General features: G+C 37.8%; 5 protein-coding genes across 5 annotated transcripts; 2 read left to right on the forward strand and 3 right to left on the reverse strand.

The window, feature by feature from the left end:
* Window positions 1-21: 21 nt before the first annotated feature.
* Window positions 22-723, reverse strand: L201_002261 (uncharacterized protein; the record flags this gene model as incomplete). Its single annotated transcript, XM_066218038.1, has 1 exon — window positions 22-723. The coding sequence occupies one exon, from the start codon at window positions 721-723 to the stop codon at window positions 22-24; it is 702 nt and encodes a 233-aa protein (XP_066074135.1).
* Window positions 724-1,699: 976 nt separating this feature from the next.
* L201_002262 (uncharacterized protein) lies at window positions 1,700-3,361 on the reverse strand (the record flags this gene model as incomplete). Its single annotated transcript, XM_066218039.1, has 5 exons — window positions 1,700-1,932; window positions 2,007-2,361; window positions 2,425-2,589; window positions 2,694-3,001; window positions 3,082-3,361. 5 exons carry the CDS (start codon window positions 3,359-3,361, stop codon window positions 1,700-1,702), a joined length of 1,341 nt encoding a protein of 446 aa, XP_066074136.1.
* A 1,422-nt stretch (window positions 3,362-4,783) lies between these two features.
* Window positions 4,784-6,185, reverse strand: L201_002263 (uncharacterized protein; the record flags this gene model as incomplete). Its single annotated transcript, XM_066218040.1, has 4 exons — window positions 4,784-4,915; window positions 5,025-5,632; window positions 5,705-6,014; window positions 6,078-6,185. 4 exons carry the CDS (start codon window positions 6,183-6,185, stop codon window positions 4,784-4,786), a joined length of 1,158 nt encoding a protein of 385 aa, XP_066074137.1.
* Window positions 6,186-6,632: 447 nt separating this feature from the next.
* Window positions 6,633-9,442, forward strand: L201_002264 (uncharacterized protein; the record flags this gene model as incomplete). The annotated part of the gene is made up of 10 exons (XM_066218041.1): window positions 6,633-6,894; window positions 6,960-6,982; window positions 7,060-7,361; window positions 7,433-7,658; window positions 7,737-8,508; window positions 8,589-8,696; window positions 8,770-8,792; window positions 8,854-9,025; window positions 9,105-9,180; window positions 9,280-9,442. The coding sequence occupies 10 exons, from the start codon at window positions 6,633-6,635 to the stop codon at window positions 9,440-9,442; spliced, it is 2,127 nt and encodes a 708-aa protein (XP_066074138.1).
* Window positions 9,443-14,660: 5,218 nt separating this feature from the next.
* L201_002265 (uncharacterized protein) lies at window positions 14,661-16,104 on the forward strand (the record flags this gene model as incomplete). The annotated part of the gene is made up of 2 exons (XM_066218042.1): window positions 14,661-15,014; window positions 15,073-16,104. 2 exons carry the CDS (start codon window positions 14,661-14,663, stop codon window positions 16,102-16,104), a joined length of 1,386 nt encoding a protein of 461 aa, XP_066074139.1.
* Window positions 16,105-18,376: the final 2,272 nt, after the last annotated feature.

Consider the following 18,376-nt stretch of genomic DNA (forward strand, 5'->3'; position numbering starts at 1 on the left):
TATGGCAAGAAGGCCGTGCCACTAATAAAAAGTATAATTATCATTCATAGGTCGACACATGTTCTGATATGGTACATCTGCTTTATCTTGACTAACGTTATCTTGAACGCTATTGATCATCCAAATTGACTGAGCTTGATCTTGATCTTTAAGGGGTCTTATGGTAGAAGAGGCTGGATTTGCTGGAGAAAACTTTCTCTTAATTTCCTTATTAGTTACAGTTTCATAATGCTGTGCGAATTCTCTTTGTTTCTTTGTCTTCATTGAAGTCCAATCTGTGAGGTAGCCAAACTCGTCAATTTGTGGTTGGTACAATTTAGTGAACGTTTCTGAGGATGTTCTAGCAACAAAAAAATCATGGTTGAATTGGAGATCATCAACTTCTTCTTCAGATTCAAATTCTAAAATCGCATCTCTAAGTCTGAACATTTCTTCACAACACATCTCATCAAAATCATTTTCGAAATCATCTTTAGAACCATTTACACTAGATTCGAACTCAGTTATTCTGTATACTGATGCTTTACGAAGTAATTTATCAGATTCTTCAATCATTTTAGGTAATATCTCCTTATGATCATTACCTAAGTTACGATACTTATCAAGTACATACATTGTACATTTCTTTGAGCCTCGTTGGGTGTCATCTTGATGCCATGTAACCCAATGATCAATTGTTGGCTCACAAAATCGTTTTCTTGTCGAATCGGTAGATGAGTTCATGATGAGGATTTCTCTTTAGTGATTAAAAAGAGGTGTGGAGCAAAAAAAAATTAATCAGAATGATATGAATGTATGGGGTGGAATGGTTGTTGTTGTTGCTAAAGGAACTTGTCATTATAATGACATTGTCAATTCACACTTTTATAACTTACACTATATTTGATCTTCGTGAACACTATGCAGTATACTGATTGTGCGAAATGATAAAGGATCACAGGAAGGCACTTACTTTTCTTGTCCCCCCTAAATCCAAAGGATTCTTTCTTATGTGACGTATGATCCATATTATTTGTTTTTGTCATGCAGGGTTAAGCGAACAGATAGAATACCAGTATGTAAGGAAGCAGTTATAAACGACACAACTCCAATTTCTCTATGAAATAATTGTAGTGGTTTACAAAGAGTCCACTATCACGATAGCGCTATTTCGTAAATAACGGAAGTGAACAAGAACCGCCACTCTCATTATCAGTGGAGATTGTTTTGCTGTAGATCTGATATGTTGCGTAGCCTTGCAACCTTGATGACGTCTGTAAGCCATTTACGAGGGAGAGCTAACAAAATTGTTCATGTATTCCGCTTCAATTTTTTGAGTTAAGTGCTGAGTTGTATTTTACACTACTCTTATCATTTCTCTCGTATCGGAAATCCAAGCCTGCTTTTTGTGATGATATAAATTCTATATGGTACATGCATGAGACACCGATGTTAATGTAACAAAAATTCCTTCATGGGGTTCACAATCAAATGGGGAGGTATCAATGTAGATAAAGGGTATGAGATCTGGAATTGTCATTTACCTATATATAGTATATGTATACGTAATGAATAAGTAAATGAATGAGTAGATAGGTGATGATTTACAAAATCAAATAAATGTAGAGTATTGATGACAAATAGATAATTCTTCACGTTTTAAGATACAGCTTCATACCGTTTGTTCTCTTCACAACGCCGGTTCCTGCTTTCTGAGGCTTTAGTGCTGCTCTCTATACAGACTTGATCTTCTCTGTAATCTCTCGCCTGCGGAACCAGCACTTCCCCCACTACCTTCTCTCATCATGTTCGGTGCCAAGTTGTTATCACCATTTGAGGTGGGTTGTAGACAACTTATAGGTACGACACCTCTATTCTGGTTTGAATCTTCACATAAACACCATCCATCGTCGTACATTTGATGTAAGTAAAGTTGTTGCCCAGGTGAAATTGCTAAAAATGCGAAACGGAAATTCAGATCAGTCATGTGATAACGACGTCGTAACGTTGGAGTCGACTTGACTTACCAAGTTCATCTTCTAGCGATCTGACAAACCCGACATTCACTCTGACCATCGAACCATCCCTCAAACCACCTTCATTACTTTGTGGAGCGATTATCGGTGCAAGTTGAGGTGGAGGTACGACATTCTCTTGATATTGAGGATATTGTGGTTGTTGCGGAGGATAAGAAGGTTGATAATTGTTATTGCCGTATGAATATTGAGGGTTGTTTCTCTCCATATAGTTCTGAGGAGGTTGGGTTTGAGTAGGAATAGGTGCATAAGCGGTTTCGGTCGTTACGTATGCAACGGAGCCACCATTGTTACCTGATGTATTGTATGCGTCTGACATTGCGTAGGATTGGGATGGTGGTTCATACTAAGATGCCAAGTTTATTAGCTAAATCCCTCTTGAAACAGCGTATCAATTAAAGGAACCTACTCTGGGTTTTTCATATGGCTCCTCTTCCATATTGGTCGCAGGCCATTCGAACATTGAGCTTCGTTTTGCCGCTCTATCCTTTCTCTGCTTCTTTCGAATAGTACGTGTAGCTATGATACCAATCAAGACAATTGCGACTATACCACCAATAATGATTCCTACGAGCTATAGCGGTAGATCCTGATCAGCTGACCATCCTCGAAAAATAGGTCCGTGTCATCGGAACAGAATGGAGAATCTAGATTGAAAATAATCGAAGAGACACTCACAGCACCCAAACTAAGACCACTACCACCGATACCATGTTTACCATTCTCGCTCGCAGCTTTAGTTGCACTACTAGAAGCGCTACTAGTCGAGACTTTACTGACACTTGCACTACTTGATAACGCTCGAGATGCTGAAGCGGAAGATGAGGACGGATGAGATGAGGTGGTGGATGAGGTAAGTGTAGGTTTAGCTGATGAAGTTGTGGTAGAGGTAGTACTGGGTTTGAGCGCCGTTGAAGACGTAGTTGAGGTAGATGTTGTAGAAGGTACAGCTTGCACTGACGAAACTATGGTTGATTTTGCTGTACCTTTGATCGAAAACATTACCGTCAATATCCACCTCCGCTTCGCCTCCAATGGATGAATATTTAGGGATAATTGTACTTACTGGATTGCGGAGTAGCAGGATTCTGCCCTACTACGGGAGCAGTAGTACTAGCTACAGCTGAAGTTGATATTTTTGGAACTTCATTGACTACTGAAGATACCGCGGAAGCTGAGGTGATTTGATTTGTTGAGGTCGCCGCTATTGGTAATGCCATTGTATCTTTATCTTCTTCCTCTGTGTCTATGGTTGATATTCGACGTGTCGAAGTTGGTTCGATTCGATTGTGATCAGATTCATCATCATCATTGGGACGTATGATCGGATCAAGTGTTTGTGACATATTGTGTTCAGTATGATTTTATCATTGGACGTAGAGAATAGATTAAGAAAGTTGCAATGGAAGACACCAGGTCAGCCCTCTTCTTCTTCTTTGATCTTTTACTATAATATTACCCCCCAATGGATATAGACTTTCAACGAAGGAATATACCAGTAAGGTGGTGCTTGATAATGCAAACAGTGAGGATGACAATACAGATCATAGAGTAGCTTGATCGGGTGACAGGATGAGAAAGCACCTGGGTAGAATACAGAAGAGCAAAGGTGAGGTAAGAATTGATAGGCAGATTTGCAACTCACACTGATTCACTCCAGGATAGGATTGTGGTACTAAAGGAAAGTCACTTGACAAAGGATCTTTTCTATAACTGTGAATAAGTAGAAAATCACTCTATTGTTCGATATGTTAAGAAAGGATGGTGTAGTGGCCTTGGCTTTGGATGAGACTGAGAGTATGAATTAGCAATTTAGGTGATGGATCAGAACTAGTAGTGATCTGATTGTCCTTGTTGTGGTAAAAGAGTGACTATAGTGAGTTGTGTTATTTTGATGAATGATCGATTGAGGGGGTTCCTTTGGGTAGAATTGAAAGATGGTAATCAATAGTCCTATAATCCTATCAAAGAGAAAGAGTAAACTAGAGAATTACTTGTAAGGAATGTCAATGATGGGGTTGACTGTATATTGTCCGTGTATTGTGCAGGAGATACCAAAGCGTCAAACAAGGGTAAGGACAAAAAGAGTGAAAAAAGGGGCGATCATTAAAATAGTAATTGCTTCGGCAAGTGAATGATTTAGTATATTACATATACGAGGAACAAGCTCGGTCCGATTGAAAAGTATAAACAAACAGAAACAAACAAACACAACATAACGCACAGACCCTCTTTTGCGAAATCAATCAAAGATACAAACGCGTGTTTCATACATTTTTGGTGGCAATTTGGTGTCAAAGCGAATAAACAAATCAAACATTTAAACCCTGAATTACCACAGGTAAAACCTTAAAACGTGATTTACCGGTAGATCAACATCAACAAAACCCTGAATCAAACGCTTTGGTATCAATTGGTGGTCTATCAGATTTGATGGTCACGAGTAACTGTAATTATTGTCCTATCTGCTTGATCATTTGAACATGGCATGATTGGACTCGAGTCGATCATCTTCTTATTGGAACAAGGAACTGATCAACCTCGATTCAACGATTCAAGCTGATATGATCAATTCGAATCATCATCAACGTTGTGTTCTACCTGATTGTGTGATTGCATATTTTCGTTCATCAAGTAAAGTGATATCTGTGAAAGAATTTTCAAGTTAATGCAAAAAGGTAGGTAATTATACAACATATTCACAAGTGCGATTGTACTCGAGGTGAATCAGAGCTGTTATTGTGCTTGATATCTGCTCATCATAAAGCTCATCTCCATCCGACCCATCCTACCCAACGAGCTTTTCTACCATCCCAATTACCCATTGACTTTTCACTCAATCTGATTATAGTCCATGGTCCTGAAGAATCGTTCATCCAACTCTCAAGGAACAGGGTCAACTAACGAACCATTCATTGACGAAAAATTAATCAAGTCAGCTTTGGAGCATATCAGAAAGAGTAAATGTGTATCCGTTTGTAGGGAGATAGAATCGTAAGATTGACTCACGACATCAGCCGATCTTAACTCGACTACAACCCAGACAACAGATTTCCCACCTTTCTTACAATATTTTGATAACGTATCAACTAACGGTTGTACTAAGTGTTCATTATAGATACAATCTACAGCTAAAATCAAATCATAGTGCTCCTCTTCTCTATCTTGATTAGTCAAATTCCATAATTCAGGATGTCTGTTCCTTTCTTTTTGAATTTCTACCCAATCAATTTCTTCTAAATTTACAGAGATTTTCTGTTTCTTTTCAACCTGAGTTCTGAAGCCATCACCATTATTTCTAGAAATTTTCTTTCCATTGACATTCGGATTATCCATTTTTTCCAGTATATCATCGTTTCCGATTGCAATACCATTCAATTCTAAATTCCTTTTAACCAATTTCAAATTTTCTAATCTATCACTTGAAGTAAATTTTTCACTCAATTGACTTAATAAAATACTCAATAATCCTGTACCTGCTCCTAATTCTAATATTTTACTTTGACCTAATTTATCATAGTCAAATATCAGATTTCCAGTCGTGGAGGAGCCGGTATAATGTTTTTGACTTAATACCCTGGTAGCGAGATATAATGATGATCTCCATAATACACTACCTAATAACGCATTGAACCACAATCAACATTGTGTATCCAGCTATTACATCGAAGGTTTGTGGTATGACTTACCTGTATCTCCTTTTTGACCTTTCAACATACCTATATCCTGTTGAATTTTAACATTAACACTCTCAACTTCTCTCTTCCCACTGGGTACGCCCAACTTGGCTTTTCTACTTCCTCGCTTGCTTGAGCTGTGGTTCATTGTAGAGCTGATAGGGAAGCTTGAAGAAGGGGGTGCGAGATCTATCGAGAGTTCTAAGATGGAATCGGTCGCGCTCAGAAATCCTAAACCACCAGAATCGTTGTTTTTTGAGTCTTCTCCTTTTGAGGTTAATTCAGGCGAAGTTGACGCTAATGACATGTATAATTCCATTATCTACTTGAACGTCAATATATGACCGCTCATTTGGCTGAGATTGGAAGTAATCCGAGGACTCACCTCTTCATCTGCATCTTCCACTAATACACAATCATCGTCAAATTGGAATAAACCATTAGGACATTTTGGTATCAATGATATCGCTGATTCCTCCCCGATAGTACTCATTCTTAGTGTAACGATTTCAACGATGGATATGCTACTGTATGATCTGGATCATTCTGCTTTGTCTCAACCTCCCTTCTACTTGCTACACTTGGTTGAATTGCTGTAGTGCTGGATCTGATGAGAAATGTCAGGAAATAACACAAGAAAGGTTTTTTGAGAGGTGAGAGGTGAATAACTTACCTCGCAGTTACGTGAATGTTCCTCTTCCGCCGGAAATAAGTGGTTATTCTGCTTCTTTTACGGAATGAAGTTCAAGCACCGCTACGTATTCTTGTTTTTAATGCACATTAAACATTATATTCACTTTGTTTTCTAAAAATAAGATCTCATACCTTCACCTTCCGTCCGACAATCTCTCGCTAGTACTACCCGAGTAGAAAAGCCATTTAGCTCGATGACACCTCAGTAATAGACAACGAAAAAAAAGGGAAACACTTCATTCCGATAATGTTACCACCACCACCGGCATCAAGACAATCATCGTATATTTATGCACATCCAAATCAACCTTCAAGTTCGACTTTACATGCTTCGTCACCTATAAAACATGGTAGAATACCTTCTTTCAGGTCAGCTGCTGAGAATGTACTTGGATTAGATCAAGATGACGCTGGTGCAGAAGAAGGAGATGATGAAGACGATGGTGGTATGAATGATGATGACGGAAGGGAAAGGGGCTTGGAAGAAACTTTAGAAAGGATCGGTTTTGGTATGTCCAATTCCTGCATACGTCTAGGCCAGACCAAATTTATGCTCACTCTATTATTTGTCAAGGTGCATATCATTGGAGACTACTTGTACGTACACATAGTCATCATTTCAACTATTTGTTAATGGTCTGTGCTGATGCTGAGGTTATGTTTTAATGAACTAGGCTTTATGTGGATTTGGGTGGATGTCAGATAACTCAGCATTACAAACAATAGCAGTGATCTTACCTAGAGTTCAAATACATTATAATTTATCTTCAAAAGTTGTTGGATTATTATCTGCATCAACAATGGCAGGTATGATGATTGGTGCTGTAGCATGGGGTGTTATATCAGATTTGTTAGGTAGATCATTACCTTTTAATTCTACTTTATTTTTAACTGCTATATTTGGTATAGCAGCTAGTTTTAGTCCAAATTTTGTCGTACTTTGCTTTTGGATGTTCTTACTTGGAAGTGCTGTAGGGTGAGTCAGTTGCAAAAACAAAAGTCAAGCAGAAGCTAGCTAATTCATCAATTTGTCTTGTATGTATGTAGTGGATCAATGCCAACGGATGGGACATTATTTCTTGAAAATTTACCTCATAGTAAACAATATCTTCTTACACTCTTATCGGTATTCTTTTCACTTGGCGCTGTCTTAAGTTCAGTTGTCAGTCTATTATTCTTACCTGGACATAGTTGTAAGGAATATGAAGGATGTGATATTTCTGCAGGGGATAACGAAGGTTGGAGAAGAGTTATGCTTATTATAGGTTTAATAGTGAGTAATAAATTCGCTCAATTATATTTACTCGTCAGGAATAGAATTGGAATAATTAATCGTTTTATCAATATATAGAACCTTGCTTTTGCATTCGCTCGAACGTTTTTATTTCGTTTACAAGAATCACCAAGATATCTAGTATCAAATGGTAGAGAAGCTGAAGCTGTAGTAGCCTTACAAGCTATTGCAACATATAATTCAAATTCTATTGATGTTCAGCGTGCAGATGTGCAAACGAATGAAGATTTGGCAATTGACCTTGATCATGATTATGAAGAAAGGGATAAGAAGAATTCTGAATTACCTACACCTGAAATAGAGGACACCCACGAAAGAGAAGGAGAATCAAGTGAATTACCAAGATGGACGAATCAAATAAACATAGATAAGAATAATGATAATAGACAAGGTAGATACGGTGGATTAGGTTATGGAACACATAAGTTCAATAGTTCCGGTAGAAAAGAACCTTTAAGATTAGGTTCATCATTTTATTCAACTTCTACACCAGCAATTATTGAAGAAGATGAATTAAATAGAAACCAATTTGAGAACTCTTTTGCTGCTGCTACTTCCGCATCTTATGATGGAGAATTGCCGGAGGATGATGTAAATGGAGATGGAGAAAGACAGGTTTTATTCGATAGTAACGACAATGACGATGAACAGAGTAATGCTCAAGAAAAGAAATGGAGGAGGAAGAGGACAGATTCAAATGACGATAGATGGCATGAAAAACCTTTGGTGTGGTGGGAAAGTTGGTTAAAACAGATGAAGAAACTATTCGTACCTCAATGGAGAAAGACTGTTATACTGATGTGGATCATTTGGGGTGCTTTGTCTTTTGGTAGGTCATACTATCATCATGATATAAAATATCGCGTGAAACATGTAATATCGGTGTACTGACTTTCCTTGAATATATAGCCTATACTATGTTTAACGTTTGGTTACCCAGTGTACTCGAAAGTAAAGCTACAGGCGAAGGTGATGAAGCTATTAAAGAAGCTTTGGGTGATTATGTACTGTATTCTCGTGAGTCATACTTACGAATATAAAACACAATGCGACGAGATCACGAAGCTAAGACGTTTCTTGTATGTGATAGTCGCTGGATGCCCAGGCTCAATCGTAAGCTATTATACCCTCACAAGACATTTCTGCAGCTAACGTGCCATTCACTACAATCCAGATTGGCGCATGGATGATTCAAACTCATTTGGGTCGACGTAAATCATTGGCAATATGTACATTAGCTACTGGAATGGCTACATTTGCTTTCATCAATGTTCAAGCTAAATGGGCGGTTGTTGCCAGTTCAATGACAATATCTGCTGCTGCTACAGCTATGTATGCTGTATTATGTGAGTTTTTTGCGATTGTTGATGTTATAGTCGATACAGAAATGAGTACAGAAACTGATTGTTTCTTTTCCGGTCATAGATGGAATGACACCTGAAACTTTCGGTACAAGTATAAGAGGTACAGCATGTGGTACATCTTCAGCATTAAGTAGATTGTAAGTCTGGTGTTCTCTTCAGTGAACAAGCATTTCATAGTCTGAATAGATTTCAATTGTTTGGATTTTTTTCTAACTTCATTTCTGTGTCATGTCTAGCACTGGAGTAACAGCACCAGTTTCAGCAGGATTCTTATTATCTATATCACCATCTTTGCCTGTATTTGCATCTGCTGCTATATTCGTTGCTACCGCTGCTTGTGCATTAGCATTACCTTTTGAAAGGGTTGGTGGCGGAAGAAGTGGTGGTGTAATGCATTAATCGATACTGTAGCTTATACAGTAGATAAAGCCTTTGCATAATCATTATGTATAATACTCTCAACAGAAATTTATTTATCATGTTATGCATTTAACGATATATTCATGATACGGTATGATTTTTGATACTGGATACTGAAATTCCGGGTCATTTAACGTACATAGCATCAATCGTCTTATGAAAGAAGATAGAAAACAGGAATAGATATATCTAACAGTTTGAATTGATATGTTGACTAACCTGAAACGATGTTTCTCCACAACGCCATGCCACCTTGCTAAGATACATGTGGTACAAGCTACGTCATGAATTGGTTACGAGAGATACTAATGTCTTGGTGAGCAGAAGTTGCAACACTATTATAACGAAATGTATGCATGTAGACAGGTCTCAGGTTTAATTTATTGCAATTCAAATTTTAATACATCAACGATATTGAATAAGATTTGAATTGAATGTATGGGTATGTATGAAAGCGGGAATAGATTGAACTGAATTGAATATAAAATGAATTGAATTGCATTGCATTGAAAGAATTTGAATTGATTTGAATTGGTTTACATATATAGGTCATGCTGAAACACAAGGTACGACGACCCCATGAGGTTTATGGACTACGATTGTGCCTTCTTTGATAACCATGTTTCTAGGTGAATCACATTCTGAGACACATAGGGCTTACAACTACGTAGATGGCTTTTCAGTACGTACAGTGGTAACTTTTCGGAGCGAAATTTCTTACATCTCTAATTCTACATTCGCGGCACTGTGATTGTAAGTACAGTAATGGTTTTATCATGCCGAAGTTAAGCCAAAGGCTTCATTCACGTGAAGAGTAATATCCCATCACTTTCTTAGCATTACATGACACCTCTCGGCCAAATCTTTCGGCACGATATCTCTTTTTGTTTGCGCCTTTTGCACATGTCGACCAATTATCATTATACTCTCATACTCGCAATCACTACCATGTTACACTTGTACAGCACCTCGTCATTTGAGATTCCAACGAACTGTTACAGACCTTATCTTGGTCGTTTACTGTCTAGTCTAGACCATTAAGGTATGTTTTCGAGGTACCATAAGTACATAACATATCGTGAATATGTAATTCATGGCTTTTCAGGCTTATCCTATCACTTGCATAATGGTTGAACGGAGACGGACTACTGGAATCTGCCATTTACACATCTACCTGACCACAACCTGACTTGACCTGAATAAGGGTGTAGATCTTTTCATCCTAAGTACAGTTGTCGTACATAAAAAGTCGCCATTGTTTACAATAAAATGTCCCATGTATGACGACAAATATTGGAAGGAGATTCCAGACAAGGAGATTTCTTTTCTGCTTACATACAGTAAATTCACAGTTACCAGGAAATCGGGAAAAACGGCATGTAAGGTATGATTATGAGATTCAGGATGAAGATTGTTAGGATAGGATTTTCGGTGATTCGCCTAAAAAGGAGTATTAACGTTGAAGTTTGGCAGACCCTGCTTTGCCGAAAGCCGTATTATTGGTGATGTATATACATATCAGGTTACGCGTTTCAAGGTTACCGTTTCAACTACTTACACGTTGAGCTAGCCATTCCTGATTCCATTCTTGTTGCTATACTACTCACCTGAATAATGGTACGAACTCGCCACTGGAACTCGGAGTGGGACCTGGCCGTTTCAACATAAATCAACTCGAATCCCTAACGGTATTGTTATCTACGGTGAAAGTCTATAGGACATGCTATGATTTTTACGGGGAATGAGATATCTCTGGCTATACGATTCAAAGCGCAGATTCATCCATCAATTCAATATATACATAGATGCCTTGATTTAATCTTTGGCGCCTACAGTCTATTTTTTCTTGTTGCTGCATTTGTAGCGTACTTCGAAGAATGCAGAATGTAGCGAATGTTACCAAAAGGTCGCGAAAATACAATTGTGAAACGCCACATGAGTAATCCGACCATCTGAACCACAAAACTGATCCTCAATCACTACACGCGTCCATCTTTACGATGCTCTGTACAAGTGGTGTTTCATGCACATGAAAGGACTGAACATCACGTTGCGTGATGAGAATTGTGGAGGGAGAAGTACAGTAGTCTCTGATCGTCAAAGATTTGCCAAACTTTGTCTGTATCGTGTACGTGAGCGATCGAACTAAAAGAGATCTTAACGACTAATCAAAGTGAAGTGGAATGTAATATTCAATCAAAACATTAGCCAACAAGGATCTATTGCATCCACCTTAAGCGCCTTTCTCTCTTCGGTTTCTTATTGAACAACTAATTTAGATCTCCACATTCCTTTGATGCTGGAATACATTTTAATTTCATGTGAACGTAGACGATCCGATCTATATATGAACAATTTCGCGTTGCGTATTTCTCATCGTTGCGTAGTGATGCTGACTTACCAGAGGAAAGAGAAGGAATTACGAAAAGAAAAATATAGGCTTTTGATGGCTCAATTGCACATGCACCCAATAATAAATAGCCTTTTGGCGTACAAATTTCACGTTACTCGTTGCCTCGAGCGAGCAAGCTAAATAAGTTTCGTTTTTGCTATTCCCGCAAGCATCTTCGCTGAGTTATACTCGGCCGTTTCCTAGCGTATACATCTCATTGTTGCCACTCAAACAGATCAGATATGTAGATTTTGCTGGAAAAAATGCGAGTGACACGTTAAGGAAAAGGTACAAGTGACTTCCCCCATAGCGGGTTCAATTGAGTTTGGGACTAAAAATAACGAGAGAAAGGTTTTACTTTTTCTATCGTTTTTGTTTGGTACAGGTGCGCACAGTTATTTCTTATTTAAGTATTTAAAGTTAACGATTAATTTTGGAATACATATACAAATTACCGAGACTCTTCTTGGAAAGTTCGATTTCGAGAAGGAATATCCGAAATCGAAAAAGAACGAAATAACGAGATAAACCAACTTTGTAAGCACGAGACTATGGGGAAATAACGTGAATCTCTCTCGTGAAAAAAGCTTGTTTTTCTACGATTATGTGGCTTGACTAGGATCTTCCCCCTTTTGTTTTTGGTCTTTGTCGATCTTTTACTTTTATACACATGTTTGTTATGGCAGACTACCAAAAAAATCTATTTTTACGTATTTCTCTTTTTTTTTTTGGTCTGTCAAATTTCGTAAATAGTAAGCGGCATCTGTTTTTTTATTGAAAAATGATTAGATCTATGTATTTCGGCAGCAGCAGTGTCCCAAAATTGTACGTTATATTGATTATTCACCTACAAAGTGGTGGTCGGTACAAAGGGAATTAAAGTGGTCAAAATTGTGGAAGCGAGCAGATTGACATCCTATCCAGCATACAAGCATTGGCAGATACCTGTAAATCCAGTCATCCCAGAAAGATATGATCGTCGTCGTACATCAGAAAAGCGTGAATTTGTAAACAAAAACGAGTCGAAACACTGCGCCACTCATTGGAACGACAGCTCATTCAGGTTCAAGGGGTTCGAATTAACCATATACTGTGCAATATGTAACTATATTTCCAAGATATGTATATTATCCAAATTCGGTCAAGCTACCGAAGTTTCATATTGGTCAACTACCCTTATCAATTGATAAACAAACACAGAGTTGACCTTTGTAAAGGTGAATGGATGAAGAGGCATTCACTCGATATGACGCTAACCAACTACACTGTCAAAAGGCTGCGACTCTAGTGCAGGTTTTAGATGAAATCGCCTCATTAAATAACCCTTTCTAGTGGAATTGGGATAATGACGATGATCAAGAAAAGCTATGCCATACGCGTTTGAATAACGTGGAACTTCTGCTAAGTTATAGACTCGCTATAGCAGTTATCACCCTTTTCGTATTGGTAAGAAAATGTCTTGGATGATACAAGCCTTACACCCGTTTCAGGCATAGTAGCAGTAGTATGTACGTTAATCTGGTGATACCACATTTTAATCTCCGTATAGGTCCTGTTCACCCTTTGATGTGAAGTTAGGAACATATTACATATTACGCCACACTTGCTCACTTAGGGTACGAAGAAGAGAGAGCGAAGGGAGAAGGTTTGAGTTCATTTAGGCTTTGGTCCCGCTAACTCGGATGTAATTGTTTTTGTTCTTCGGCATTTCTGCTTTGTCAAACAGCTTTTCTAGAAAATCACGTACAAAGGTCCCAAGTGGACGGGCTTGAAAAAAAATCCCCTACAAAGTTGATCCTGGATCACAAACTGAGTTCAGGGCCTTTTTGATACACCTAGATATACATTTACGTAGTAACCAGATTGCGTACGTTACTTGTTTTTGCTGTACTAACGCAAAGCAGAACGAAAGCTAACTAACGCACAGTCGAGTGACCCAAAAGAAACCAAAATTATTTATATTTTATTGGCGAATCAGGGAAGAGAGAAGAAACAAAAAACAGTAAAATCAAGGTTGTACTAGCTTGGGACCTTTTAGGTGACCCTCTTTTATTCATCCTTCTTCTTCTCAAAGTTAAATCACAACAGAGTACAGATTTGGTTAGTTGCGTTCAGGCTCAAGTCCAAACAATTCCTTCACCCTCTCGTCTCCCGTTCCCTTGATCATTCTCTGGTAAAAGTAGTCAAAATTTATCCTGACACGACGTAGTTACATATCTTATACCTATAATTATATTGTTTTCAATTGAAATTCCTCGCTACACCATTCTAGACAAACAAAACCCAAAAAATAGCTCATACATACATTGTTTATATATACGACTACTACTATCTAAACTTTGTTCTTTCTTTCTTCACGCACTATAATCCAAAATCTTCTAATTCACAAAACGGTTACTCTCTTTAATCTTATATCGTTTCATCCATCCCTACAACAAGAACTATATATAATATAACTCATCAGTCTCAAGGCGGTCTTTATAATCACAAATAATACGACTCCTTAATATAGAAACAGTATTACACACCTCAATACACAAAACGAACTCCTTCAGATATAGACTAAGTTTTTGTTCTTTCACCAAAAGACCGGAAAAGTCATTTATAATCAATCACAAACAAATAACACATACACACAACATATCAACGTCATACTATCTTTGGGACTTTTAGATTTCGATCACCAAGGAATTTCGGTATAAATAGCCTAACTATTTAACTTTCTTAACGGATTATACGACCATCACGACATTTATCAATAATAATCAATCCAATAATAACAGATCAATAATATCATCTTACAAAATGAATGCCTCAAGTTCAACTCATCCCGCCGGCGGGTTACCTCGAGTTATCGACAATGGTTGCCTCGAGCTCACCTCAGTCATAGGTACTGGAGCTTATGGCGTTGTATACTTGGGTATAGATTATAAATATGCTCAACCTCTGTGGCGGGCAGTCAAATGTCTTCGTCGTCATGGTCTTGATTCAAGACAAAAACACTTTCAACGTCGTGAAATAGCTTTACATAGATTAGCTTCTGCCCATCCTAGTATAATAGCTATGGATAGAATGATTGAAGAAGGTGATAATGTTTATGTCGTTATGGAATTCGGTGAAGAAGGTGATCTCTTCGCTATGATAACGGATAAACAGCGCGTAAGTCAAAGAGTCATACCACGTTTATTTTATATGCTAATGCCACTTCTATTGATAGTATGTTGGCGACGATGAACTTATACGCGATGTCTTTTTACAACTGCTGGACGGTGTAGCATGGCTTCACTCTCTAGGTATAAGTCATCGTGATATCAAACCTGAAAACATTGTGTGTTCACAAGATGGTACAAGAGTACGAATATGTGATTTCGGTTTAGCTACTTCTGAACAAGAATCAAGTGAATTTGGTTGTGGTTCAACATTTTATATTGCACCTGAATGTCTTGGTGACTGGTTCCCAGAAAACACTTCATATCCAACACGACCTGGAGATGTTTGGTCATTAGGTGTAATATTAGTTAACTTGGTTTGTGGAAGAAACCCTTGGAGAATAGCATCACCATCAGACGAATCTTTCAATTCATTCTTAAATGATCCAAATTTCTTAAGACGTATATTACCTATATCATCTCAATGTTTATTCGTATTACAACAGATATTTACAATAAATCCAGCTGAAAGAATATCTTTAGCAGCTTTAAGGAAATTAGTAATGGAAGTTGAAACATTCACAATGGGTGAAGAAGAATTACGTTTAGCACATTATGCAGCACAAAATCCTTCGTCAGAAACTCCAACTCCACAATATCAAGCTTCAGCCGATTCATCTTTAATGCCATTACAAGAAATACCAGAAGGTTATGAAGTTGAAGGTGATAGTACTTATCAAGAAGAATGGCAAACAAGTATAACAGAAGAACAAACGGTTTTTGTATTTGACGAGTTGGAAACACCATCTTTAAGAGCCGACTCGGGATCAGGTGATGGTGAACATACAACTTCTCCTTTACATCAATCAAGATCTTCTTCATCAAATGGTGGATCTTTACCACCTACACCACAATTATTAGCTGAAGGTGGTCTAATTTTACCTAACCATCAGCAGCAGCATCATCATCAATATCAACATCATCATCAATTCTTTGAAATATTAAAAGGTAAAACACCTTCGTCAATATCTGAATTACGTGTAAATCCAATTTCACCTGAAATAACAACAGGTAATTCACCAAATCCTTTCTTTCGTTAAGCGTTGAAAACTATTATATATAATGTAGTCTTTCTTAGTCTCTTTTTGATTTTGGTTACATCTTGGTTACCCATCATAACATTGCATCTTCACACATATTTCAAATATATATATATCTGCATCAAATATCATCTGTTCTTATTAATCGCATATCTTTATCAATATATATCTCTTGTACTTGTATCAGGTTTCATAATACATACATTTTCATACATAGGAATAGATTAGAAGGATAATCGTGTTGATGCCCTCAAAAATCAATTGTAATAGTATATACGAAATTAAATCATTGTGATGAATACAATACGACCTAAATATCGAGAGTTAGCCATTCCCATTTGCATACAGTTTCACGATTCTTGAGCGAATTTCATGTTTTACCGAAAGATAAATTGAAGAACGGTGCCAAGTTTCAACTGTTGCCCCCTTTTCTTGGTTGAATGGCAAGAAAAAAACTAATTCAATTGAGTTTCGAAATTCTCATTCAATTGAGAATTATGGAATGGCTTGAGAACGTACTACCGAAAAATCGAGACACGGGGAGTATGCCATCTTTTTCGGTTAGACGGTTTTCAGTCGATCTGCACTATTTGAATATTTGAATGTAGATCAAATCAGGTGACGAGATCGTCTCCATATTATCTGAATAGTACATACGGTATTCATATTACTGCATACACTATTCTACCCTGCCTCCTTTCCTCATGGCGTACACAATAATGTATTTGAAGGCTAAGGAAACATCCGATATACGAGAGATTACTCTGAGGCATTTATAAGGGATTATCTAACTTGAAAAGCCTCAAAATGGCCTCGCACGCATATAATCGCTCAAGATTTTTGGTTCCAGTGAGTAACAAGATTATTAGCCGGTAGTCGTAGATCAAATTGGCGTTCTTTCACAGGAGGGTAGAAGATCGTCGCAATCATATCAACCTTGTTCTTCAGCCTAAGTGCACAGGACTCCTTTCAGAAGCAAAATCAAATAAAAACATGAGGAGTGGAATAAAACAAGCCCTATGGGAAGAGAACAGGACCCGAGAAAAGATCGATCGTAATTAACCTGCCAAGGAGAAAAGAAAAAAAAGTTATCATGTGTAAAAACGAAAAGGTCCGAAGAACTATAATTCACGACCTGACCTGACCTGAATTTAGAAGAATGCAAAACAAAGTTTGAGATACGAAAACGAGATATGTAGAGAATTAATGCAATCGATTTTTGGGAGTCGTGTGCATAGATATGTTCCCACAAAGAATCTTCTTTGTTATGTCAAGAAGAGGAAGTTTTCTTTTCAATTTAAGACTCTTTATTCTGCACCACTTTATCACCTTCTATCCTTGAGCCTATTTTCAGAATTCCAGATGATGGAATACATACTTGCATAGACATAAATACTACTATATTCGTACTCGTTCTTTAAAGTAAATGGTAACTTGAACCTAATCAACGAGGTACATTGCTGAAAGAGTGCCTATCAGATATTTCACATTCCTCCATACTCCATAGGCACATGTTTGTCGAGCTTCTTCTTGTGGATTGATTAAGACAGCTTGGTCCCATTTCTGACGAGTCTCTCAACAGGAACGATCGAAGTATCCCAGTATGATGATCGAATGTCTTTCTATTTCTCCTTCTGTAAGACCTTTTTCTCTCTCTTCTTGTACCTGATTCTTGAGCCTATTGTCCATTCAGAATCAGGCCCTCCTCCTTCCCTTCACCTCCGCTTTACAGCCGAATCCCATGTGGCAGTCTCGTTTCTGTCGGTGAGTGGCGAAAATCAGTCAAAGGAGGGGGGGACGGTGATCTCCGTCATCTGTGCCTGATCAAATAAGGTTTGACAGAATAACTTTATTCCCGTAATATCTGATATTCGTAAAAGGATAGAATAATCGAAACAACAGACGAAGACGAGACGAGACGTGTTTTGAGCTTTATTCACATAAGGTCAAATTCATGTTCAGAACAAGTAAGACGCGTCTGACTTGGTCACGATTGAATTGGTTAAACGTCTTGTTCAAACCACCGGAAAGTTTGAATCATAATGCAATTCTAGTTTTCAAGCTCATATGAGCAGCTAGGATCAACATTAGTCGATAGACGTCATTTCTAAGATTTGTTTACGAGTTTCTGTAAATTTTTCGATAACGATTTGAGTACATTTCTTATCTACTGGTGTCCAACCATAGTAGTAGATCAAATATATGGGAAAATTTATGGGACGACGCGGGACTTCTCTCCATCTTGCCAATACCAACGTAAGCTTTATATCAT

The sequence above is a fragment of the Kwoniella dendrophila genome, chromosome 2, assembly GCF_036810415.1.
Source record: "Kwoniella dendrophila CBS 6074 chromosome 2, complete sequence".
NCBI lineage: Eukaryota > Fungi > Basidiomycota > Tremellomycetes > Tremellales > Cryptococcaceae > Kwoniella > Kwoniella dendrophila.